This window comes from Bos mutus, chromosome 8 (genome assembly GCF_027580195.1).
Source record: "Bos mutus isolate GX-2022 chromosome 8, NWIPB_WYAK_1.1, whole genome shotgun sequence".
In the NCBI taxonomy this organism is placed as follows: Eukaryota; Metazoa; Chordata; class Mammalia; order Artiodactyla; family Bovidae; genus Bos; species Bos mutus.
Window position 1 is genome coordinate 59,831,278 of NC_091624.1, and position 27,508 is coordinate 59,858,785.

The 27,508-nt window shown below is 41.3% G+C and overlaps 1 protein-coding gene across 2 annotated transcripts in view; it reads right to left on the reverse strand.

The window, feature by feature from the left end:
- Positions 1-8,682: 8,682 nt before the first annotated feature.
- PCSK5 (proprotein convertase subtilisin/kexin type 5) overlaps positions 8,683-27,508 on the reverse strand; it is a 517,126-nt gene continuing 498,300 nt past the window's right edge. For both annotated transcript variants that reach the window (XM_070375753.1, XM_070375751.1), the window contains 3 exons: positions 18,927-19,027; positions 15,155-15,341; positions 8,683-9,873 (listed from right to left, as the gene is read on the reverse strand). In XM_070375753.1, the coding sequence (XP_070231854.1) occupies positions 9,473-9,873; positions 15,155-15,341; positions 18,927-19,027 (689 nt within the window). In that variant the 3' untranslated portion in view covers positions 8,683-9,472. The remainder of the gene's footprint in view (positions 9,874-15,154; positions 15,342-18,926; positions 19,028-27,508) is intronic.

Consider the following 27,508-nt stretch of genomic DNA (forward strand, 5'->3'; position numbering starts at 1 on the left):
TTTTTTTCCAGCTGCAGCCAGTGGGGGCTATTCTCTAGTTGCAGTGCATGGGCTTCTCATTGTAAAGGTTTCTCTTGTTACAGAGCACAGGCTCTAGGGTGAGTGGGCTTAGTTGCTCCATAGCAGATGGGATCCTCCCAGACCAGGAATTGAACCCATGCATCCTGCGCTTTTAATCACTGCAAGTGGATTCTTAATCTCCAGACCACCAGGGAAGTCCTGAATGTTATCTTAAGATGCTAAATTTGTGGCAGTTTGTGATTCAGGAATAAAAAAATGATATATTGGCATACCCTACACCAAGTAATACATGAAATTGTCCATGTCACTATCTCTGGCAGTGGGCAGAACTTCAGAATTATATGCTATAATTAAAACAGTTTTTGCTGTGACATTATTGATTACATTTGCTCTTCTTTGATTGCTGGTGGAAATGAGCATAATAGTAACAGTTATACTATCACTATTATTACTATTTTTTGTCTTCTGAGAATATTAGAGTGGGGGAACTTGTGGGAAAAAAAAGAAAATTCTTGATGAGATATTTATTATTGAGAGAAAGAAAAAAAAATCATAGAAAAGATTCTACCTAAAAAAGAGCAGAAGAGTGGAATGCTGAAGCTGTCTTGTCCCAGATTAGAAACCCAGTTGTTAATTTGTCAGGAATCTCGTTAATACTCAGACTCAGCTATGACTAAAAAAATTAAGTCATAAGACTTTCTACTAAAGCTGTATTAAAAACTCAGCTAAAAATAAGCAAACCTGATAACTTCCTAATTATTTTACATTCTACTATTAGCTGTGTTCTTGAGGTTATTGAATCTGATGCATCTGTGCAATAGAAATGCTGTATAATGCTTCCCCTCTTTACACTTCTTCCAGTTCAGTTCAGTTCAGTCACTCAGTCGTGTCCGACTCTTTGCAACCCCATGAACTGCAGCACGCCAGGCCTCCCTGTCCATCACCAACTCCCAGAGTCCACCCAAACCCATGTTCATTGAGTCGATGATGCCATCCAACCATCTCATCCTCTGTCATCCCCTTCTCCTCCTGCCCTCAATCTTTCCCAGCATCAGGGTCTTTTCCAATGAGTCAGCTCTTCACATCAGGTGGCCAAAGTATTGGAGTTTCAGCCTCAGCATCAGTCCTTTCAATGAACACCCAGGACTGATTTCCTTTAGGAAGGACTGGTTGGATCTCCTTGCAGTCCAAGGGACTCTCAAGAGTCTTCAACACCACAGTCCAAAATCATCAATTCTTTGGTGCTGAGCTTTCTTTATAGTCCAACTCTCACATCCATACATGACCACTGAAAAAACCATAGCCTTGACTAGATGGACCTTTGTTGGCAAAGTAATGTCTCTGCTTTTCAATATGCTGTCTAGGTTGGTCATAACTTTCCTTCTAAGGAGTAAGCATCTTTTAATTTCATGGCTGCAATCACCATCTGCAGTGATTTTGGAGCCCAAAAAAATAAAGTCTGACACTATTTCCACTGTTTCCCCATCTATTTCCCATGAAGTGATGGGACTGGATGCCATGATCTTAGTTTTCTGAATGTTGATCTTTAAGAATTTCTTCCAAATGCACATTAATTGACATTACATTTGAAGCTTGAAATTGGCCACAGGTGGAGTATTTATACCTGGAAACTAGCAAATGCCTTTTCTGAGCCAATGAGATAGCACAGAAGTTTTCCTGAGATGTGATCGGAGGTAGGATCTTTTTCCTACTGGAAGTGGACCAGGTCTGATATTTCAGGCCCTCATTCTGTCAATGTGAGGGAGACTTCCAAGGAGGAGGGAGCCAATATAGCAAAAGACAGGCAAGAGATGGAAAGAAACCTGTACCTGATGCCATTGTCTAAGCCCCATTTCCAGCAGTACTGATTTCACCCTTAGCCCTAGACCTTTTTGATTAAATGAGCCCATAAATTCCTTTTTAGGCCAGTTTGGGTTGACTTTTCTATCATTTAAAACTAAAAGCCTAAAGGATATGGCAGAATTGATAGTTGACCCTTAAAGAACATTAGGGTGTAATTTACAGTTGGTCCTCCAGGTCTGTGGTTCCTGCGCATCTGAGGATTCAACCAAACACAGCAGTACTATAGTATTTACTGTTGAAAAACATCTGCTTGTAAGTGAGCCCAGGCAATTCCAACCCAGATTGTTCAAGGATCAGCTTATCAGGTCCAGAATCACCCTCCTGGACAACAAAGAGCCTTCTTGGATAACAATAACTTAGTCAGAGGGATGCTAATGCTCCTGACCTCAATCTGGTTCTGCTCCAGTATTAGTTATAATTCTCTGTTGTACAAACATATTTCTTTTTCACTTAATATTTTAGCAAGGCTTATATCATTTCCCTTGCTGGCTAGGATCAGTTCTTATCAATGAACACTTTTGTTAGAAAGGCCTTCTTATCAGGCTACCTAACAGCTACTCTCTCCTACCCTCCTCTTTCTGGATGATGGAAAACTTTCATTCTGGTGGCAAAGCCCTAGAAGATTAGTCATGATTGTACTAACCTCGTCATGGTAATCTCATATCCTTATACCAAAAACTTGTTTTCAAGCCTTCTTTACAGTTAAGCATGGCTGCAGACCTTGTTCTAGCTTCTACCCTTAGCTCCAAAGGCACTCACATGCAATGATTTTCATTCCTGTAAATAAATGAATGGCCTTTCTACCTAGTGTTGGTAACCAAGACTGCATAAGTGAGTAAAACAGACTTCAATCCTCAACTCTTTCTTTACCTTATAACTTTTTAAAACAGGCTTCCTTTTCCATCAACAACTCCCACAGCTCATTCAAACTCATGTCCATCGAGTCTGTGATGCCATCCAATCATCTCATCCTTTGTCCCCTTCTCTTCCTGCCCTTAGTCTTTCCCAGTATCAGGGTCTTTTCCAATGAGTCAGTTCTTCACATCAGGTGGCCAAAATATTGGAGCTTCAGCTTTAGCATCAGTCCTTCCAATGAATATTCAGGTTTATTTACTTTAGGATTGACTGGTTTGATCTTGCTGTCCAAGGGACTCTTGAGAGTCTTCTCCAACACCACAGTTCAAAAGCATCAATTCTTTGGCACTCAGCTTTCTTTATCTTACATCCATTCATGACTACTGGAAAAACCATAGCTTTGACTAGATGGACCTTTGTTGGCAAAGTAATGTCTCTGGTTTTTAATATGTTGTCTAGGTTTGTTATAGCTTTTCTTCCAAGGAATGTCTTATAATTTCATGGCTGCAATCACCATCTGCAGTGATTTTGGAGCCCAAAAAAATAAAGTCTGTCACTGTTTCTGTTATTTCCCTACCTATTTACCATGAAGTGATGGGACCAAATGCCATGATCTTAGTTTTCTGAATGTTGAGTTTTAAGCCAGCTTTTTCACTCTCCCAAGGTAGACATAGGAGGCTTTAAAAGTGAAATTCCAAATACAGCCTCAAATTTTTCTCTCACTTCTTCAGTATCAGATGTTGTTTCTGTGTGGTGATTAATTAGACCCAGAGTGTATGCCAAGCATTCACTGATAAAATTAATATATTTCCTTTGGAAACACAATCTATTTACAGTTCTTACATTTCAGTGTAAATTGCAGGCTACTCTTTATTTCAGTTGATGGCATCTGAACTTCAGTCTTCAACTGGGTAGTACCCTAAACAGCTTCTTTTTCATGAGCTCTGAAGTATACCTCCTTAACTCTGAACAGATCTTAAAAGGTCTACTCCAATGTCAAGTGTTTGTGTTCAGCACCTAAAATCTTTATCTCCAGTTTCTCTAAATAGCAGTCTTCTTTCCCCACTTGATGCCCTTCTGATTTCCATGTTTGGAAATTCTTAATGTTTGAATTTTTTTTTCTTTTATATGGTAGAATCTCTCATGAATACCTTTTATCTTTTGAAATTGTATTTTATTTTCTCATGAATACTTTTAAATAATTTGACTTATACACAGTTTATGTGCATAATTACCTAAAATTCTTTTCCTCATTACCCCTCAACACTATGCCTCTAGGTGAAATTAGGCACCTGAACTGTAGGATCCCATGGGTGCTTCCCTGGCATCACTTTCTGATAATTCAAATTCCATATAGCTAAAAAAAAAAAAAATCCCCAAATGAAATCCAGGGATTACTGACAAAGCCCATATTCTTTCTTCCCTTAGAAGTAGGGTGGTACAGCAGAAGGAAGATGGACTGAAGTTTTAGGTTCACATGCCAGTTGGACCACTCACACCCTGTCTGATGGCACTCATCTGTAAAGAGGGAGCACATTCCTACTCTACAGCATTTGTGCTGTAATGATTCAATGAGGTCATATGAGAAAAGGGCCCAAAACTGTGGCTGGCACATAGAAGGCATCAAAAATGGTAGTTGTGTTATTATTTATTTCTCCCCCACTAGACTGAAAATTCCTAAAGTCCAAGATTTGATTGATTTCACTCACTGTTATTTCCAAAACAGTGCCTAGAATGTGGTAAATTCTTAATACACAGTGAATAAACATTATAATTATTGTAAAAGCCAGGTCAGCAACTTACTAACTCCACTGCCTTCCTTGAGGAATACACTCTGCATCCTCTTTTCTTTTTCAAATCAAATCCAAGCATGAGTCCTTTTCCCATGAAGCCATCCCTAACAAGGTCTAATTTGTGTTTATCTCATACTTCTCGTATTTAACTGACAGAAGCACCTGCACCACCTGCCTTATCATTTACACTCAAGACTAGGAATGGACTGCATAATATATGCCTATATCATCGCCTGATTACTTCATATTTATGAGTCCTGTCTTCTTAATATTCAATTCCATCAATATTTCTTGGTTGTTTATCAAATGCTGGACACTGTGCTAGGTTCTGGAAAGGAAATCGTAGTTGCCTCAAGAAGTACCCAGTCTCTTAGTAAATAGATGTACCCTGCCTCTTAGTAGATATAGATGTGAATGAAACAGTTATAACAGAGTATGATATGAAAGCACACTACTGTTTGCACATAGCTGTTGCTGCTGCTGCTAAGTCGCTTCAGTCATATCTGACTCTGTGCGACCCCATAGACCGCAGCCCACCAGGTTCCCCGTCCCTGGGATTCTCAAGGCAAGAACAGTGGAGTGGGTTGCCATTTCCTTCTCGAATGCATGAAAGTGAAAAGTGAAAGTGAAGTTGCTCAGATGTGTCCAACTCTTAGCGACCCCATGGACTGTAGCCCACCAGGCTCCTCCATCCATGGGATTTTCCTTGCAAGAGTACTGGAGTGGGGTGCTATTGCCTTCTCCGATCTAGGTAGCAGAGAAGTGATAAACTGATTAACCTTCTTCAAGAAGGTCAGGGAAGGGCTCCCAAGAGAGGTTATAAGGGAATATGATTTTTAAAGAATGGTTAGAAATTTCCTAAGTCAAAGTAGGGGTGGGGGTAGAATATTCCAAGGAGAGTGAACAATGTATGCCCAAGGACATGAGATAACAAGATATACCCTAGAGACCTTAGAAGCAATTCAGTACTATTGAGTGTAAGTAGAGAAGCTAGGAGGAAAAGGCAATGGCACCCCACTCCAGTACCCTTGCCTGGAAAATCCCATGGACGGAGGAGCCCAGTAGGCTGCAGTCCATGGGGTCGCTAAGAGTCAGACACGACTGAGCGACTTCCCTTTCACTTTTCACTTTCATGCATTGGAGAAGGAAATGGCAACCCACTCCAGTGTTCTTGCCTGGAGAATCCCAGGGACGGGGGAGCCTGGTGGGCTGCCGTCTATGGTGTTGCACAGAGTCGGACATGACTGAAGCGACTTAGCAGCAGAGAAGCTAGGAAATGAGGAGGGGCCAAGAACTGCTGGATGTTAAGATTTGAGATACAGACAGTTGTCACATCTTGCAAAATTCTGAATGTTATAATCAAGGTAGGTGATGGTGAGCCCAATGCGATGATCTGATAGAACTTAGAAATGATCACTGATAGCAGGGTAGATAAATAGGGTGAAAGAGACTGAAGTTCAGTAATAAGTCAGGAGAAGTTATATAGTAAAGGTCCAGATGAGAGAGACTAAGAGCCTAACTGAGTCAGTGATGATGCGACTGACAGATTGGATTTGATTTTTAAGAAGGTTTATCATTGATATGACTAACTCAGTCATTAGAAGTAGAAAGATAAAAGGGAGGGGAAAGAAGCACTTTCATTGCTTTGTACTCTTACTTGGTAAAGCATAATACTAATCACATAAAAAGTCAGTTCAGTTCAGTCGCTCAGTCGTGTCCGACTCTTTGCGACCCCATGAACCGCAGCACGCCAGGCCTCCCTGTCCATCTCCAACTCCCGGAGTCCACCCAAACCCATGTCCATTGAGTTGGTGATGCTATCCAGCCATCTCATCCTCTGTCGTCCCCTTCTCCTCCTGCCGTCAATCTTTCCCAGCATCAGGGTCTTTTCAAATGAGTCAGCTCTTCGCATCAGGTGGCCAAAGTATTGGAGTTTCAGCTTCAACATCAGTCCTTCCAATGTACATCCAGGACTGATCTCCTCAGAGGTAATTCATTAATCAGCTAGCTGCTATAGCATTATCTGGTTTTGATTCATTTTAAATTTTAAAATTACTTTCCATGAACTAGAACTTTCCAAGCTCTTGCCCAGTTTCTTGGTGTATTTCCAGTCTATGAGGATTCTCAGTATTTCCAAGTTATTAGCAAACAGAAGACCAAAAGGTGACTTTGTTTTACAACTACATATTTATGTCTTTAGATAGTTGTTAGTGGAATATTCAGAAGAAGTCTGAGAATAATATGGCCTAACTGTGAACAAAGAAGGAAAGATGTCAAAGTACCCATGTACAGTTTGAGCCTTATTTTTCGGATCACATGGAGTAATGACACAATTTTTCTTAGTTTTCAAGGTCATCTTGACCTCATTTAATGCTTAATTGTGTATCCTAAAGACAGAATTTTCTTGGGAAACGATTTCCAAGCTACACAAAGAAATGTCAGACTCAGTTTATCAGAGTTTTGAATTATCAGGAAGACGCACAACACAATATAAACAAAATCACTTATTTCCATAGGCTACACTCCAATTACACAACAAGAGATGAAGAATTCTTCCATTGATAAAATGGCTGGTGTGTGCATGCTCAGTCACTCAGTCGTGTCTGACTCTTTGCAACCCCACTGACTGTAGTCCACCAGGTTCCTCTGTCCATGAGATTTCCTGGGCAAGAATCCTGGAGTGGATTGCCATTTCATTCTCCATGATGAGATGGCTATCTTATATGTATTTCTATTTGTTTCTAAGATTTGCAAAAGGATCCATAAAGGGTTCAAATAGGTTTTCAGGGGGTGATTTTAAATGATCAAAATTTTTTGGAGCATATCATATGTGTCTGTGATATACATGGTCTCTTAGGAATTTCTGTCAACAAATTACAGTCTCTTGACCAAATCTGGCCCATTACCTGTTTCTGTATTGCCTTGAGGCAAGAATGGTTTTTCACATTTTTACGTGATTGAGGAAAAAAATCAAAAGAAGAATACTATTTTATGATATGTGAAAATTATCTTAAACCCAAATTTCAGTGCCCATAAATACAGTTTTCTTGGTGCACAGCCCACCCATTTGTTGTGGGTTGGCTGCACGCATGCCACAATGGCAGAGCTGATAGTTGCACAAAGATCCTAGAGTATTTAGGATCTGGCTCTTTTCGGAGAAAGTTTGCCAATCTTTGTTTTAAGAGCTTTCCCTTAAAGAAACACAGAGGCCTTCAGTAAACCAAGACTTCTTTACAAAGATTTCCTGTGTCAGTGATATGTTTTTTTAAAAAAAGAAAATGTACACATTCAGCAAAGATAATAGCATTGCCATATCATAAAGTAAGATAGGCCTTTATTAGATTTAGGAGGCTTCTTTTTCTACTTCGTGTCAGTGTAGCATAGTTTTTAGGAACACACACTTTAGAGTCATCCTTTTTTTCTTAAATCTTGATAAGCTTTCTGTGACCTTGGGCTATTTAACTTTTCATAAGCTTTGGCTTTCCTATTTAAAAAAAGAGTAATAATGGTACCAACCTCAAGAAGTTACAGTGATATTAAACGGGGTGAGTTTTTAAAAGGAATTATCTAGCTCAGTACCTAGCGCATAGTGTGAAATACATTTTGTGTGTGTGTGTGATTGTCCTCATTATCTGAAAATATCTCTTTCTGGTGGTTCACTCCCAAGACTGCCTATCACTTCTGTTTTGACAAGGAAATCCATAAAACCCTGCTTACTTAATTTCACTTAGTAGGAGCTCTTCCCTCTATTGCCTGCAGAAAAACTGTCCTGTGTGCACAAATCCAAGAGTGTACTGGACAGGAGGATGGAAAAAGGGATGCCTAGGATGTCTAGAAACAGAAATCATAGACATGAAGAGTGTTGGAAGGCTGATCCGCAGCTGGATTAAGCTGGTGAGCAGGATGTTGGAAATTTCCATGTTAGACTCCATCCTAACTTTTTCTGTGAAGAGCCCACAGTTCTGTGATGGGCTGTTCATAAAAGCTCTTTAATTTAGTAACTAAAGCCTTTTTTTAAAAAGAGTATTTCAAGTTTTTGTCATTTTATCCCATTTTATGTTAGGTTAACATTACCAATTTTCTTTCATTACTTGATGTTTTAGCTGATGTTTCTAACCAGAAACACCCTTAGAAAAATCATGAGAGTGTAAGACTGACATTCTCAGAAACAGTGATGTCTTTCCTCCTGGGCTTGCTGCCACCAATCTCCTGCCTGAGCTTGCTCTAGAATCATCATGACTATGGACTACTGCAGAGGAACCAGGGCATGGAGGACACATGCTTCTTGGCAATGAAGCAACCTCTCATGTCTTTCCTCCTGTCTATAAATAGATCCTGATCAGCCTCAGCAGAGGTGGCCTCTATTACTCAGGGGTGAGCTGGAATAATTGGTATAAATGGCATGAGGAGGAGAACTTTCTTTAGTGGTCCCTTAAGGAACAAATCTCTGCCCAAGAGAACTAAAAGGGGAGGAAAATCCCCTAAGACAAACAGTTCTTTTGTCTCCTCATCCCCCCAAATCAATTACAGAAATATCAGAAATCGAAAAGGTAGCAAATATCTCTACAATGCAGCTGAGAAACAGAATTTCTATAGGTCTATTTCTTTTTTTTTAATCACATGAAACAGTTTGCACAAAAATTTCACTTTTTTTTTTTTTTAAACTTCCTATGTTTTGTGTCTTGAGATATTGTTTTGAGAACAATTACTCTGAATTTTATCCTTGTCCCTCAGTCATGGTTGAATAATTATGGTTAATTGAGTTTAACTATCCAAAAGAAGAACAAAATATTTCAGCATCCTCATATACTCTAGCTGGACTCTTGGTTAAGAAGACAAGCACCCTCACGTCAGCCTGGTATGTTGGGATAAAATCCAACTTTGTAATGCTCACATGCATGCCCATGAGTGCAATGTGGTGGGGTGGGCATGGCCTCTGTTTACTGGTAGGAGTAGCTCTCATCATCGTATTCCAGGTCATCTTCATTGTCATCATCCAACAGCCCATATTTAAATTTCCGGTAGACAGTGCCATCTTGGCCCATGTAGACAATGTCATCATCATCATCCTCATCATAGTCCCGGTCTCTGTACTCAATCACTTGATCCTCTTCAAAGCTCTCACGATGGCTGCTCTTATAGGAGGAGTAAGACACGCTAGGTTCAGCCAGCTTTGCATAGCCAGCTTTTCCTGTTGACTTGGCTCTGCTCCGAGATTTCCTCCAGACAATCACAGCTGCCCCAAGCAGAAGCACCAGCATAATGGAGGAAGTGATCAACAGGGCTGTCTTGGAACGCTCACCTGCAGGCTCCACCGTACTTGCTCGAAGGATACACTCATCTGTTGGAAGATGATCCCAAAGGAAGAGGACAGAGGGGAAGGGTGGAAGAGAAGAAATGGAATGGAGAAAATTAGTTTCTGAAGTAAAGGGTTTCACCTTTATCTTTTGAATCTAAAATAGTAGAACCACTGTCTTTGATTTCCTTAGAGAGCATATCCCTCTACAGAATTGCTGTGTGGGCTCCAGGAGAGTTTCAGCCTATCCCAGATGATACCAACAAACTCTTTTAGGGTGAAAGTCAGTCTGAGGACCAAAGGGAGTCCCCCGTCATACCCATACCTCATGGGTCAGTTATCAAGTGTCCAATGTTACCAAATCGATTCTTCTGTTTCCTTCTTGAGAGAAATATTCCATTTTGGACCAGGTTTCAGTTATTGTTAAATGCTCTATTTCTGTTTCAACTTTAGCTTTTTCTAAGACTGAGTCTTTTCCCCAGCTTTAAATCAGGTTTACATTTAAACCTGATTCAACAGGATTGTCCCATCATTCAAAGACAGGAACAGATTCTTTATAAAACCATTGACTTATTGCTGTGTGGGGCCATAGAAATCACAGGTCATTCTGTTACTTGATAATTGAGGAAACTGAGACCCACAGAGAGAAAGTGAATTATCACATCATTAGAGCTTAGAAGTTGTTTGTGGAGTGATCAGAATTCAAACCCAGGAATCCTTACTTCAGGCTACTGTCTGGAGACAGTAGGGCAAAACACCGGCAATGTGTTTTTTTGTTGTTGTTGTTTTACTTTCTGACATCCTGTGGACCTTATCTGGCAGGAAGAAAACTACCATCTTTAAATTCTTTTTTTCCCTCATCTTTAAATTCTGACTGCCAAATTGAGAGATAGATTTCTTCTATCATAACTAAGATTTCCGAAGCTGAGAGCTCTGCCTCTATCTCGTTTATCATCCTTGGTTTTGATGACTTAATTGAGAACATGGAGCAACCAAAACAGTTTCATAACTCAGTGATGAACTTATTTTCACTCATTTATTCAAGTGGTATGATTTACCTAATATTTTTTTCTATTCTTTAACCCACCAAATGGGAGTGTGAGAGTATGAAAGAACTAGAGAGAAAAACTAGCAGGCTTTACTGGATGTACAAGTTGAAATACAACAGTTCATTTTCCACAAATATTTTTTGAACCAACTAGTTCTGCCCTCAGGATGTTTTATGAGATTCTAGGTACATTATGTACACTAGCTTAATGAATACAATATTGTGGCAGTTATTTTAGGGTCAATTACTTTTGCTTAATATATATTAGCCAATTAGGTGTGACTCATCACCACTCTGTGCTTCTTTCCTTCTCTTTTTGTTAGTGATAAGCAAGTTTTAAAATTTTATTTTATCCTAACTTTCATCCTTGTGGGATTTTGCCCATCAAACAGAATTTCATCTCCTACAGTAATGATACTATCATGACCACTTTTGTCATTAATATACTAGAACAGAATTTTTCCCCTGGAGGAAATATTAAAGCATTAGAGGGAAGGATAAGCAATAAGCAATAAGGACTGCAATCTGTGTGTGGTGTGTGCATGCTAAGTCGTGTTTCGCTTTGTGACCTTATGGATCATAGCCTGCCAGGCTCCTGTGTCCATGGCATTCTCCAGGCAAGAATCCTGGAGTGGGTTACCATGCCCTCCTCCAGGGGATCTTCTGGCCTAGGGATTGAGCCCATGTCTCTTGTGTCTCCTGCATTGGCAAGCAGATTCTTTACCACTGGAGCCACCTGGGAAGCCCTCTGTATGTGGTACTTTGTGATAAATGCTGTCTGAGACAGGAGACTCAATAAAAGACCTTGTGAGGTTCTTTCAATTAATAGGGCATCATATGCAATCCTGTCTTACTATCCTCCAGTCTTAGGTCTGGAGAGTTGGGTCAGCCTCTGTGATATGGGTTCTTCTTTGAAGGAGCAGAGTGTCTCAGTAAAGAATGAGCAGGTAATCAAGAGTATTTAGTCTTTTGAGTATTTAATCTTCAAGAGCTACAGAAAGCCCATGAAAGCTGAATAAGTAGTTCTTAGTTGTAAAAGGCTTGCTGAAACTCTATATCCAACACGCACACACTTCTGGTTTCATTTAAAGCCATCAATGTAATGAGGGTTGTTATTCTTAGCTGACACAGCATGAATATTAGGCAATCAGACCCTGAAGGTGGATGCGTGTGAATAGCTGGGGAAACCAGCTGCTCTGGGAGGCAGGATTGCTGAAAGGAGGAAATAATTAGTTTTTGGAAAGAGGATATTTAGAAGTAAGTGAAAAGGTTGATAAAAAATAAAACAGAAAAGGCTAGTAGTGTTTTGGGGTCTGGGATTTACTTTTTAAATAAATGGACAGGCTCCCATAAATATGATGTCTCTTTTTTTTGGTCAAGCCATGATGTAGCTGAACCCCAAAGAAATGATATGCTTTTGCACTATAGAATGTTTTTAGAATTTATTTTTTTCTTTTTACAAGAATGGAACTGGAGGAATCAACCTGCCTGACTTCAGGCTATACTGTAAAGCTACAGTCATCAAGACAGTATGGTACTGGCACAAAGACAGAAATATAGATCAATGGAACAAAATAGAAAACCCAGAGATAAATCCATGTACCTATGGACACCTTATCTTTGACAAAGGAGGCTAGAATATACAATGGAGAAAAGACAATCTCTTTAACAAGTGGTGCTGGGAAAACTGGTCAACCACTTGTAAAATAATGAAACTAGAACACTTTCTAACACCATACACAAAAATAAACCTAAAATGGATTAAAGATCTAAACGTAACACCAGAAACTATAAAACTCCTAGAGGAAAACATAGGCAAAACACTCTCCGACATACATCACAGCAGGATCCTCTATGACCTACCTCCCAGAGTAATGGAAATAAAAGCAAAAATAAACAAATGGGACCTAATTAAACTTAAAACCTTTTGCACAACGAATGAAAGTATAAGCAAAGTGAAAAGACAGCCTTCAGAATGGGAGAAAATAATAGCAAACGAAGTAACTGACAAAGAATTAATCTCAAAAATATACAAGCAACTCCTGCAGCTTAATTCCAGAAAAATAAATGACCCAATCAAACAATGGGCCAAAGAACTAAACAGACATTTTGTCAAAGATGACATACAGATGGATAACAAACATATGAAAAGATGCTCAACATCACTCATTATCAGAGAAATGCAAATCAAAACTACAATGAGGTATCATTTCACGCCGGTCAGAATGGCTGCTATCCAAAAGTCTACAAACAATAAATGCTGGAGAGGGTGTGGAGGAAAGGGGACCATCTTACACTGTTGGAAATGCAAACTAGTACAGCCACTATGGAGAACAGTGTAGAGATTCCTTAAAAAACTGGAAATAGAACTGCCATACGACCCAGCAATCCCACTGCTGGGCATATACACCAAGGAAACCAGAATTGAAAGAGACGCATGTACCCTAATGTTCATCGCAGCACTGTTTACAATAGCCAGGACATGGAAGCAACCTAGATATCCATTGGCAGACAAATGGATAAGAAATCTGTGGTACATATACACAATGGAATATTACTCAGCCATTAAAAAGAATAAATTTGAATCAGTTCTAATGAGGTGGATGAAACTGGAGCCTATTATACAAAGTGAAGTAAGCCAGAAGGAAAAACACCAACAGAGTACACTAACGCATATATATGGAATTTAGAAAGATGGTAATGATAACCCTATATGCGAGACAGCAAAAGAGACACAGATGTATAGAACAGTCTTTTGGACTCTGTAGGAGAAGGCAAGGGTGGGATGATCTGAGAGAATAGCATTGCAACATGTATATTATCATATGTGAAACAGATTGCCAGTCCAGGTTTGATGCATGAGACAGGGTGCTCAGGGTTGGTACACTGGGATGACCCAGAGGGATGGGATGGGGAGGAGGTTGGGGGGTGGTTCAGGATGGGGAACACATGTAAACCCATGGCTGATTCATGTCAATGTATGGCAAAAACCACTGCAATATTGTAAAGTAATTAGCCTCCAATTAAAATAAATAAATAAGAATTTATATTTTTCTTTTTAGATGATATCACTCCATTTGGGGCCTTTCTAACCTTGTAGCCAATGATAACCAAGTATCTGTACAAGTGGGGTTGGGGTGGGGAGACAGTTGGGGGGTTGGAATTGGTAAATTGGGTTTTGTAAGAAAGCCTTCAATAAAAATTCGTTTATAAAATGTCTTAAGTCTCTAATGGGAGCCCTGGATTTGAACTGACTTCCACAGAATGATTTTTCAACAGAATCAAGATAATATTGGCATCAGTTTCTGTGATAGATGATTCTTTTCCTTTTTTCCTAAGAAAGGAAAAACCAAAAAAAAAAAAAAAGGAATAAAGTTTATAAATTTATAAAGATGAAACTTTAGACCAGCTTGAGTTTGAATCTGGGAGGCAGCACAGGAGTGGAGAGAATGCTGGCTTTGAGTCCAAATGATCCATATTCTAATTTCACATGAGCCTCTTAACATTGGTATGGAGTCCTCTGCCCACGGAATTCTCCAGGCAAGAATACTGGAGTGGGCTGCCATTCCCTCCTTCAGGGGGATCTTCTCAACCCAGGGATCAAACCGAGATCTCCTTCATTGCAGACATATTCTTTACCGTCGGAGCCACCAGGGAAACACTTGGGCACACTGATCAAACCCTTTGAACCCAAGTCTTCTCATCAGTAAAATGGGATTAATAATATCTACTTAAATAGTGGACAGAAAGTTCCAAATATACTAGACATATAGTAAGCGTTCAATAAAAAGGTAGCTTTATCTTATAATAAACCATACTAGCAAAATATGAAAGACTATATATTATATATATGTATCTTCCCCCATGGCTCAGTGGTAAAGAATCTGCCTGCAATGCAGGAGACATAGGTTCAATCCCTGGGTCAGAATGATCTCCTGGAGGAGGGCATGGTAACCTGTTCTAGTATTCTTGCCTGGAAAATCCCATGGACAGAGGAGTCTGGTGGGCTACAGTCCACGCAAAGAGTTGGACACGACTGAAGCAACTGAGGATGCAGACACGCATATATATATAACTGAATCACTTTGCTGTACACCAGAAACTAACATTATAAATCAACTATACTTCAATTGAAAAATACACTTAAAAAGTCATTAGGAAAAAAGGTAGCTCTATTGATCCTCTGAAACGTCCCATCCCTCTCTCCCTCATGCTCCTGTGAGCATCCTGAAGACATGTCCTTCCTCTGGTTCTGCAAAACTCTTCCCCTCCCCTCACCTTCGGTGTCATGGCAGTCACAGCACTCCTGGGCATCGGTGGGATCGGAGGCACTGCAGCAACGCAGGCAGCGGCTGTCGTCCATGTGCAGCACCAGGTTGGCAGGACACACGGTACAGTTCCTGGTGCCAGGTCCCTTGCATTCTATGCAGCTCTCGTGGCACTTTTCACAGTTAAATTTCTCCCCCTGTTAAGAACAATCAGATTCATTTTAAGTGTGGAGAAATTAACAAGGCACAGAGAGTTCCCAGATGGGGGTTCCCTCTTCTCTGGATAAAGGAAGGAGGCAGGTTGGGGATAGCAGAAAGGTGATTTGTTCTGGGTCCATTTTAACTCCTCTGGGTGAAAACAGAACCAGCTGTCTGCACTCGGTGGAGCCAATGTTGACCTTCTCCTCTGAGATCTGCTGGTAATAATAGTGAGAGAACAAGCTTCTAGAATAGCTCAGGTCCCTGACCGCCATGTGCTGTACCTGGTCAGGGACAAGTTTTGTTTGGCCCGTACTCAATTGGATTTCATGGTTTAAAAAAATTTGAACTCATTGCCTACATTTCAAAATTGGGATATTTCACACATAAGTCAGTTCTGAGTTTCTCTTTCAAAACTATCAGACTTATCAACACTGGATTCATCACTCCCATATCACAGATGGAGTTGAGTGGCAGTGGCCCCTTTTTATGCTCTCCTATTGGATACAATCCTCACAATGTGCTCTGATGTCACCAACACATAGATGAAATGTCATATTCTGCCTATGGTCAAGTTTGCAGGTTTTTTTTTTTTTTTTGACCCAGTACTCTTCACTCATTTACATGATCTGCCCTGCATCTGTGGCTATTAAGATTCTTGTGTGCCTCTGCCCTCAGTTCAGTTCAGCCACTCAGTCGTGTCTGACTCTTTGTGACCCCATGAACCGCAGCATGCCAGGCCTCCCTGTCCATCACCAACTCCTGGAGTCCACCCAAACCCATGTCCATTGAGTCGGTGATGCCATCCCACCATCTCATCCTCTGTCGTCCCCTTCTCCTCTTGCCTTCAGTCTTTCCCAGCATCAGAGTGTTTTCCAGTGAGTCACATCGGGTGGCCAAAGTATGGGAGTTTCAGCTTCAACATCAGTCCTTCCAATGAACACCCAGGACTCATCTCCTTTAGGATGGACTGGTTGGATCTTCTTGCAGTCCAAGGGACTTGCAAGAGTCTTCTCCAACACCACAGTTCAAAAGCGTCAATTCTTCTGCATCCAGCTTTCTTTATAGTCCAACTCTCACATGCATACATGACCACTGGAAAAACCATAGCCTTGACTAGACAGACCTTTGTTGGCAAAGTAATGTCTCTGCTTTTTAATATGCTGTCTAGGCTGGTCATAACTTTCCTTCCAAGGAGTAAGCGTCTTTTCATTTCATGGTTGCAATCACTATCTGCAGTGATTTTGGAGCTGGGAAAAATAAAGTCTGACACTGTTTCCACTGTTTCCCCATCTATTTCCCATGAAATGATGGGACCAGATGCCATGATCTTCGTTTTTCTGAATGTTGAGCTTTAAGCCAACTTTTTCACTCTCCTCTTTCACTTTCATCAAGAGGCTCTTTAGTTCTTCTTCACTTTCTGCCATAAGGGTGGTGTCATCTGCATATCTGAGGTTATTGATATTTCTCCTGGCAATCTTGATTCCAGCTTGTGCTTGATCCAGCCCAGCGTTTCTCATGATGTACTCTGCATATAAATTAAATAAGCAGGGTGACAACATACAGCCTTGATGTACTCCTTTTCTTATTTGGAACCACTCTGTTGTTCCATGTCCAGTTCTAACTGTTGCTTCCTGACCTGCATATAGGTTTCTCAAGAGGCAGATCAGATGGTCTGGTATTGCCATCTCTTTCAGAATTTTCCATAGTTTATTGTGATCCAGACAGTCAAAGGCTTTGGCATAGTCAATAAAGCAGAAATAGTTGTTTTTCTGGAACTCTCTTGCTTTTTCGATGATCCAGTGGATGTTGGCAATTTGATCTCTGGTTCCTCTGACTTTTCTAAAACCAGCTTGAACATCTGGAAGTTCACGGCTCATGTATTGCTGAAGCCTGGCTTGGAGAATTTTAAGCATTACTTAGCTAGTGTGTGAGATGAGTGCAATTGTGCAGTAGTTTGAGCATTCTTTGGCATTGCCTTTCTTTGGGATTGGAATGAAAACTGACCTTTTCCAGTCCTGTGGCCACTGCTGAGTTTTCCAAATTTGCTGGCATATTGAGTGCAGCACTTTCACAGCATCATCTTTTAGGATTTGAAATAGCTCAACTGGAATTCCATCACCTCCGCTAGCTTTGTTTGTAGTGATGTTTCCTAAGGCCTACTTGATTTCACACTTCAGGATGTCAGGCTCTAGGTGAGTGATCACACCATCGTGATTATCTGGGTCATGAAGATCTTTTTTGTACAGTTCTTCTCTGTATTCTTGCCACCTCTTCTTAATATCTTCTGCTTCTGTTAGGTCCCTACCATTTCTGTCCTTTATTGAGCCCATCTTTGCATAAAATGTTCCCTTGGTATCTCTAATTTTCTTGAAGAGATCCCTAGTCTTTCCCATTCTATTGTTTTCTTTGCATTGATTGCTGAGGAAGGCTTATCTCTCCTTGCTATTCTTTGAAACTCTGCATTCAAATGGGTATATCTTTCCTTTTCTCCTTTGCTTTTCGCTTCCCTTTTTTTTTCACAGCCTCTACCCTAGGATAATATAAATTGTGACTGTTTAGCTAACACAGTGAAATATCAGTGGAAAGATTCTTGAGAGATTAGATAAAGTGATTTCCCTCCCAATAGGCTGCTTCGTTTCACTGGTGCTGAAAATGTGGACGAGGGAACATAACTTCTTATTTCACTTCTGCACTTTGGAATGCAGAAAAAGAAGGAATGGAAATTGCCACTGTTTGGCAAGTTCCAGGTGTTGATAAGATGCTTTCTCAGCTGAGATTTCATCAAATCCTGGATTAGGAGCCAGAACCCCTGGGTTTAATCCCAACTTTGTTTTTTAGTAGTTGTATAATCTTTATCAGTGTACTATATTTAACCTCTGAGATTCTCAGTTTCTCCAAAGTGTACTCAGGACTCTTATCTGAATTTAAAGAGAGTGGCATATGTGAATATGCTGGGTCATGTGAGTTTTACCATTTACTTAATTTCTAAAGTTTGGAAACACAATCATGAAGTTAGTGAACTCAGGTATACCTATGGCTGATTCATGTTGAGGTTGACAGAAAACAGCAAAATTCTGTAAAGCAATTATTCTTCAGTAAAAAAAAAAAAAAAGCCTCGGAATCCATGGTTCCTAGGCTAGCAAGTGAAACATCTCTCTCTCGATAGTCTGTGAAGGGAGGAGGTGAAGGACCAACATGGGTTGTGTAGTTCTAACATTCTTCAGATGTTTCAGGTTAGTCAGCAGAGGGGGAAAAGAGAAGACAATTCTTAGTTCTGGCATAATATTCCTGTGTAGACCTGAAACTTCTAGGGTTGTGAGCAATATATTGTTGTCCTCATTAAATAACTTCCCATTATTTCTCTCAGGTCTTTTCAGCTCCTTTGATTGGAATTAAGGCTACAGATGGGTAGTACCATTATTCCACAATGCAATGGTAGAAGATTTACAAATATTAAACCTGAGCTATAGTGTGTGTAGCAATTTTATGATTTTTTTGGACTTTGCCCAAAATGACAAGCAGAAACTAGCTCACGTCCCTCTGCAGCAACGGTTGAAGGCACACCACACCCAGCTCTGTACCTCTCCCACTCTGTACTCCCCCACAAGACAGTCCGAGGTACAGAGTCCTCCTGCCAGGTGGTAACTCCACACACAGGATAAGCAGTTCAATGCTCCTTTTCCTGAAAAAAAAAAAAAAAAATTCCAAGTTATGAGACTGACCTTAGATTTTACCCTCTGTCTTGGATCTGAAACAGGAGCAAGGAACATGTCAAATAACTTGAAGTAGAAAGGTGAATTGATTGAGGATATGGAAAAACAAATTCTATGAGATATCAAGTAAAGACCTAAAAATTATCCAGTTAGTCTAATCAACATAAACTCTCAGTTTGGAAAATTATGGGTTAGGAGATGACAGATATTTTATTACAGCAAAAGGAAAGATTTTCAGAGAATGACAAATCATGTAGAAATTTTGTAATAATTTTTTATCATTCTGCTTATTGTTTAACTAGTAGAGAGGATGAGAATGATTTGGAGGGCTCCAAAACTTTATGAGTAAATCACGAATGGGCAGTTCCTAATTAAGATACAACACCAGACTTGCAATTTAAAATGCTAGGGCTAAAAGAATTTAGCAGATCATTTTGTCCAGTAGTTCTTAATTTTGAACATTGTCATGATAGGTTCCTTTGAAATTCTCTAGAAAGCAGTCAACTCTCTTCTCATAAATTTGACATCCTATTTATTTAATTTTTAAATAAATGTAAACTAATGCCCAGACACGTGAATTCATCACTCAAGGTTATATGGAGAATGGTTGAGCCAAGAGTTAGACCAGGTTTGTTGACGGACAGTGCAGTGCTCTTTGATCATACTACTTGCCTTCACACATGAACCAAGTAGAGGAAGTCTGCTGCCTGTGGAGGTAATACAGTTCTCTCCTAATTCAGAGACCGAAAGAATGACTAACCCAAGCATTTCTTTCTATGTAATTAGCAAGGGATAACTTCTGGAGAGAGTTTGGGAACAGGAGAGCTGAGCTTTAGTTCACTGTGTTAGAAAGAGAAGCAGGAGCAGGGAGATAGATGAGGCATGGAATGTGCCTGATACCATGAGCTGGAACATGATCTATAGATCTTTCCATTAGAAAAATATTGTAAAGGGTGGTTAGTTGAACTTGAAGTAGAACCTTGAGTCCTCATCTTAAATTCACTATGGATTTCAATCTACTTTTCATATCTGATCTATGAACTATCATTTATAATGTTTCTATGAAAAAATGAATTCTGACTTCTGAACAACAGCTCAGATAATATATCTTTATTACCAAACTTCTTAGATTGGGGGCTGCCTATAATGATAGAAATTCAAAGCCATTCTATTTCTATATTCCCTCCAGCCTCACACAGAATTTCCTACATGTTCCGAACACAACTGTGGTCTCTGATGAAAGAATCAATCTTCTCCTACCTCTTTCCTTCCCCCTCGCCAGTTTTCTAAAATACATCTTCAGTGTTTTACTCCAATTTTAAAATACAAAACTGTGGGGTTTTTTCCTTTATGAAGAGAAATTAAAGGTAGGAGAAATTAACAGAGTGGGGGAAAGGGTGTAAAAGGTTAGATTACAAAATTTGGGTTGTAAGTTTGCTTACATTTACCCAGGAGGCCAGGAGAAATTTGGTTTGGATTCTGGGAAATTCCCAAAGGTACTACCTGTCACTTCTGGGTGACAAGCCAGGACTCCATTTACATCGCCTACACTGATTTGTTACAAAATCTGCATACTTAGGGTACTCTGTGTCTTTTGCAAAAGGTAGTTTGTTAATTTCCAGAATGTTTTCTATTTTTTTTTTCAAGTTTAACACCTTTCATTTATCATTGCTTTGAAGGATCTGTAAGAAACTTGGGACCTATAAAGACAGCTTTGGTATTTCCCTAAAATTCAGAACAGCTCACCATCTGCTCTCCCTTGGACTGACCCCCATGGGATGAATTCAATAATGCAGAGCCACCCCAGGGTCTGTCTGTGGTGTCATTCCACACTGGAAGAGAGAGGCAGCTTGAGAGAGTTAGGAAGCTTTGGTTAACCAGCCTGGATTTTTATTTAAAACAATTTTGTGTGGAGGATAAATACAAAGTGAAATGCATGAAGGCAAGGAAAGAGCTAATTATAAAGAAACCTGGTGCATAAAAGATACATACTGGTCCTTAGTAGGTTGTCCTTCCCCAACGCCTTTAGTTCTTTTAAGTATTTTGTAACAGCCTAATATTATTGGGCAGTCAAATGTGAATGAAACACAATTTACTTGGTAAGTTACTTATTTAGGGTGGGAAATTTTCCCTGGACCCTTTATGCACCCTCATTTCTTATATGACAGCTAATACTTTAAGAAGGAAAGAATTCATCCTTTGTTTTTTTCACCCAGTTTACAACCCAGGAGAAAACTTGTCCCCAAATTTTGTAATCTCTATATTGCAAAATCAGAAGGCAGCACAAAGATTCATTAACCAGCAAAGGATGTGTGTGGTAGGTGAAGAAAGGATGGCAGAAGAAATGAACATCGAAGATAGAAGGCATTGACCAGGAATACTCGGGGTTCATGTCAAATACAGGAGGGGAGGCACAAACACTCAGGGTGGCTTTACGATTCACCCAGCTATGCCCTGTCATCCCTGGAATACAATCTTAGGGAGGTTGTGTTGATGAACTTTATCTTTAAGACTTTACTATTATTATTCATTTAGAGCAGTTTTAGGTTTACAACAAAATCTTTGACAGAGAGGTACAAGGATTTCCTGTATACCTCCTGCCTTCACACATGCATAGCCTTCCCCATTAACATAACTCACCAGAATTGAATTTTTTTTTTAAACAAAGATAAACCTTCTTTGACATATTATAATCACCCTAAGTCTGTAGTTTATGTTGGGGTTCCCTCTTTGTGTTGAATATTCTATGGGTTTGAACAAGGGTATAATTACATGTATCCATCATTTTAGTATCATACAGAATATTTTCACTACCCTAAAAATCCTCGCAAGGAGATCCAACCAGTCCATTCTAAAGGAGATCAGCCCTGGGTGTTCTTTGGAAGGAATGATGCTAAAGCTGAAACTCCAGTACTGTGGCCACCTCATGCAAAGAGTTGACTCATTGGAAAAGACTTTGATGCTGGGAGGGATTGGGGGCAGGAGGAGAAGGGGACGACAGAGGATGAGATGGCTGGATGGCATCACCGACTCGATGGACGTGAGTCTCAGTGAACTCTGGGAGTTGGTGATGGACAGGGAGGCCTGGTGTGTTGCGATTCATGGGGTCGCCAAGAGTCGGACATGGCTGAGCTTTGACTAAACTGAACTGAACTGAACTGAAAAATCCTCTGTGCTCTGCCTATTCATCTCTCCCTATCCCACACCCCCTGCCCCCGCCACCCCCTCGAAACCACACCATTTCCACAATGTCACATAGTTGAAGTCATACAGTAGGAAGCTTTTTCAGAGCTGCCTCTTCCACTTATAGGTATTTAAGTTTCCTCTGTATCTTTTTATGGCTTGATAGCTCCTCTCTCTTTAATACTGGCTAGTATTCCATTATCTGAAGGTATTGGTGAATTTTTGAGCCTGGGAATGCTCCCAACCATCACCATTAATTCACTCAGGAAATCCCAAATCCAAGTAAAAAAATTTATAGTTTTTTCAAACTGTGCTGACATTACTAAAAATTTTTCCAATCCCTACAAAATTCTTAAAAAGCTGGTGCTGCCCTGTTTTGATTGACTGATGTTAAGAGACATTAACTTACCTAATGATGGTTGCCTGATCCTGATTAGAAACTATTAACAAATGTTTCTCCTCCCCCAAGTAGCACTGCACTGAACTAGGGAGTTGGGACTTGTTTTTATATGTAGGAAATTAAAATACAGTATTTTATCTGGCAATCCTAGATGGAATGAAAGCCCCTCATATCTAGTAACAGTGGCATCAGAGGTACTACCTTCAACTTTCCAAAAAACCTCATAGAAGGTCAATATTTACTATCACAGGGCCAATGACAACGCAAAGTTCCCACTACTCTCCCACTTCACCCCTAATTCACTGTAATCTCTTGTTTGTTATCTGATCCTGATTAAAAGTTCTGAGCAAACCAATTTTAAACGCCTCTTCTCAGTAAACCGGCTACAATTTACACTAACAATTTGAACAGTATTACAGAGATCAGAAGGAGTTAAAAGAAAAGATGAAATTGGTACAAGACTCAGAAGAGAAGAAAAGTTGATACTACATGGAGTTGAACTGTAATTGCTTAAAATTCCATTGAAATTATGCATTGAGTATTAATAATTAGTAAAAAGTTATTCCCTATTAAAAAAAAAAAAAAAAAAAGGCGTTTAAAATTGGTTCGCCTCAGGATGCCGCGTGGGTAACTGTCCAGGCGGAGCGCCCCTGCTGCAGGGCGGGCCTCTCTACCGCCCCCTGGCGACCGTGACGCGCTGGCGGTGCGCCCGTCTGTGTCTGCGGCGTTGTCCGCGTTGTGCTGAGTGGAATGGGTGTCAGGCTATCACCATTCATACAAATTTTTAAAGAGAAACTTTTATCAAGGGAGCATCTTTGGACTCCCTGTTTTTAAAACCTTCGGAACCGTGACTTGGAGTGGGCAGAGTCGGCTGTGGCTGTGGACCTCAGCACAACCATCAACACTGCTGTTCAAGGATTCACAATTCACGTCCATTCCAGGTTGTAAATGCTAGTCTTTTTTTTTTTTTTCCCAATAAAAAGACCATTAACTTAAAAAAAAAAAAAAAAGTTCTGAGCAGCAATTATACATGCCTCTGAAATGAAAAAAAAAAAGAATGCAAATTAATGATTAGTTAAATACAGTTTGTTTGGAAGGTAATTCTTTGAAAGATTAAAATCAATTGTAGATGAGTGAATGGATACCACTGTATGCTATGGATTTATGGAGCTACCTCAAGAACTGCCTGGAAGTGCTTGGGAGGGGACAAATGGGGCATCAGATGGGGCTCTGATATCCTGTTCTGCTTCAATCTGAGCAGCAGCAGCAGCCCTGATTATTTACATAATAGGATTCAGCCAAAGGTTTCATCTGAAGAAGATGGCCTACTGCTAAAATACAATCTGCAACCGCTGTTCTAAATTAGAAATGAGCTGTCCAATATGGTAACTCCTAGCCATACAGTTGGAGAAGGAAATGGCAACCCACTCCAGTATTCTTGCCTGGAGATTCCCAGGGACAGAGGAGCCTGGTAGGCTGCCGTCCATGGGGTCTCACAGAGTCGGACACAAGTGAAGTGACTTAGCAGCAGCAGCAGTTATACAGTGACTACTGAACACTTGTAATGTAGCTACTCCAATTTGAGTTGTGTGTAAATGTAAAATAAACATCAGATTTTGGGACTCAGTACAAAAAAAAGAAAGTGTAATCTAAATAATTTTCATATTGACAATATGTTAAATATTTTTATATGTTGGTTAATATATTATTATTTTTATTTGTTCATTTTTAAGAATGTGACTATGAAAAAAACTAAGATATATCTGCCTTAGATTATCTTTCTATTGATCAGAGGTGACACACCATGCTGTGAGATACATAAAAGAAATTCTAGGACTACTATGAAAAGCACATGACCACTCCTAGGATAGTTGAGGTTGTCCACTAGCCTATAAGCACTTTCTAGCTATGAATAACAGAGAAGGTGATGGCACCCCACTCCAGTACTCTTGCCTGGAAAATCCCATGGATGGCGGAGCCTGGTAGGCTGCAGTCCATGGGGTCGCTAAGAGTCGGACACGACTGAGCGACTTCCCTTTCACTTTTCACTTTCATGCGTTGGAGAAGGAAATGGCAACCCACTCCAGTGTTCTTGCCTGGAGAATCCTAGGGACAGGGGAGGCTGGTGGGCTTCCGTCTGTGGGGTCGCACAGAGTCGGACATGACTGAAGCGACTTAGCAGCAGCAGCAGCTATGAGTAATGTAATGTTTATGTTACTTAGAGTTACTTTAAAACAATACAAAAACTGTATTGAGCCCTCTCACCAAGTTTTCCCCCACTTCGTGTTAAGACAATTGAGGGGTGGGGGGTGGGGTGTTACGTTGGCAACCAGCGAAGGAGGAGGGAGGTCGTGGCTGGGAGTTTCAAAAAAACCCCACAGGTTACATCTTAGCTGGAAGAGGCGGTCCCACGCTGGAGATAGAGATCGTGGGCGCCACGCGGGGCAGTACCTTGGCCTGGCTCAGCCGCCCCACAATTAGCATTATGGGCTGCAGGTTCCTCCTGACCTGCTGTGGTTTCCTTTCTCTGTGTGTGTTTTTTTGTTTTTTCCTCGCAGCATTTTGCTCCTTTACTTGCAGCTTCTAGAAAGATTCTGATGGAATTCCCAGCCCTTCTGCTTTAGTTCCCTCATGTGGAAGCTTCTCTGCTTTCTCTCCAGTTCCTCTAGTTCTCTAGTTTTTCCTGTTTTCCTTTGCTCTGCTCCTCCTGTGCCTCTGCCTCTCTGGTGCTCTTCTGCTCTCTGCTGTTTCAGCTGCAGAAACTTCTGCCGCTTGAGGAACCAGTTCTTAATTGAGGCATCACTCAGGTGTTTGGTCTAATCAAAAGAAACCTGGAGGCCGCAAACCATGGCTTTGTAAGCCTCGCCTGTGTACGTGAGCGTCACCCTGCGCAAGGCGCCCGCAGCTTGGAAGAAGATCCATCGTGCTGGACCTCAAAGGTCCAGTGTCCCCCAGACTGAAGGTGTGGAAGTTCCTGGTCGGTCATCTCCTCCTAGCCTGGGTCACCTGTCGTGTTTCCTCAGACTTAGACTCCTCGAGCAGAACCTCCTCGCCCAGCTTCTCCGAGCCGTACTCCTTCAGGAGGAGCCGTTTTCTGGGCTGCCCTCGCTGCCACGTGAATCGTGTTCAGCCTCTCGCGGCAGCGTTTCCTTCACTCCTTCCATCACAGGAGAAGGAGTCCCAGTCGTGGCGGGTGGTGAAATCCATTTTGAACTCAGCAGTGCTCACCTTAAGGACGTCGGCGAAGCTGCTGAGCTGAACGGTCTTGCCCTGGAGGCAGGTGAGGAAAGAACTGACTATTCTTGTCTCCACCTCACCCTTGAAGTGGAGGAGGCATGTGGTGCTCTTGGAAAGCCGGGCGTGCGCCATGCCCTCTAGCTTTTCCATCACTTCCCGGTTGGAGATGGCCTTCTTGCCTGCCTTAGCTGCGGGGGGCGGGGGGGGGGGGGGGGGGTTGGGAGGGGTGGGGGGACGCTGATGGTCATGATGGATTGAGGTAGAGATTGTACAGAGCGCAGAGCTCCACTGCCTTAGGTGTGTTGAGGACTGCGGTCAGTTCAGTTCAGTTGCTCAGTCGTGTCCGACTCTTTGCGACCCCATGAATTGCAGCACTCCAGGCCTCCCTGTCCATCACCAACTCCCGGAGTTCACTCAAACTCATGTCCATCGAATCGGTGATGCCATCCAGCCATCTCATCCTCTGTCGTCCCCTTCTCCTCCTGCCCCTAATCCCTCCCAGCATCAGTCTTTTCCAATGAGTCAACTCTTCCCATCAGGTGGCCAAAGTATTGGAGTTTCAGCTTTAGCATCATTCCTTCCAAAGAACACCCAGGACTGATTTCCTTTAGAATGGACTGGTTGGATCTCCTTGCAGTCCAAGGGACTCTCAAGAGTCTTCTCCAACACCGCAGTTCAAAAGCATCAATTCCTTGGTGCTCAGCTTTCTTCACAGTCCAACTTTCACATCCATACATGACCACTGGAAAAACCATAGCCTTGACTAAACTGACATTTGTAGCTGCTACCATAACCTGGGCCTTGGGCAGGTGTGGGGCTCTGCCTGCTAACTAGACCTCTGCAGCCCTGGCTTGAGGTCCCCACCATTGCCTGCAGGAGCCCTTGAAGTAACTCACTGCCACTGCCACCCGTTCCCTTGACCGTGCCAAGTGCTAGAGAAGCCAAGGTAAGCAAGACACATTACTGTGTGCATTTGAGGATCTCAGTCTAGAGGAAGAGAGACAAAAAAGTAAGCAATCAATTATAAAATATGCCCTTTTGACCGCAGGGAACCTGTTTTTCCTGTTCACAGTTGTATTGGCATTATCTGGGTCATAGTGCTCGATGAGTGTTGCATAAATAAAAAGGTGAATGATTGTAGTGTACTTATCAAACACAGATAAGTGGAGACAGGTTACAGGAGGCTTTCTAGAGACAATGCTGACTCTAATGGGCGGAAAAGAGGTAGCCAGACAAAACAGGCTGGAGAAGTACCCCAGAAGGAGAAGCAGCATGGTTGGCTCAGGTTTACAGTAAATAATCGTGTTTGGATAAGAGGATGGTCGGAGAAGGCAATGGCATCCCACTCCAGTACTCTTGCCTGGAAAATCCTATGGACGGAGGAGCCTGGTGGGCTGCAGTCCATGGGATCGCTAAGAGTCAGACACGACTGAGCAACTTCACTTTCACTTTTCACTTTCATGCATTGGATAAGGAAATGGCAACCCACTCCAGTGTTCTTGCCTGGAGAATCCCAGGGACGGAGGAGCCTGGTAGGCTGCAGTCCATGGGGTTGCTATGCAACTGAAGACTGAAGCGACTTAGCAGCAGCAGCAGCAAGAGGATGGTGGTGGAGGAGGAGGAGGGATAA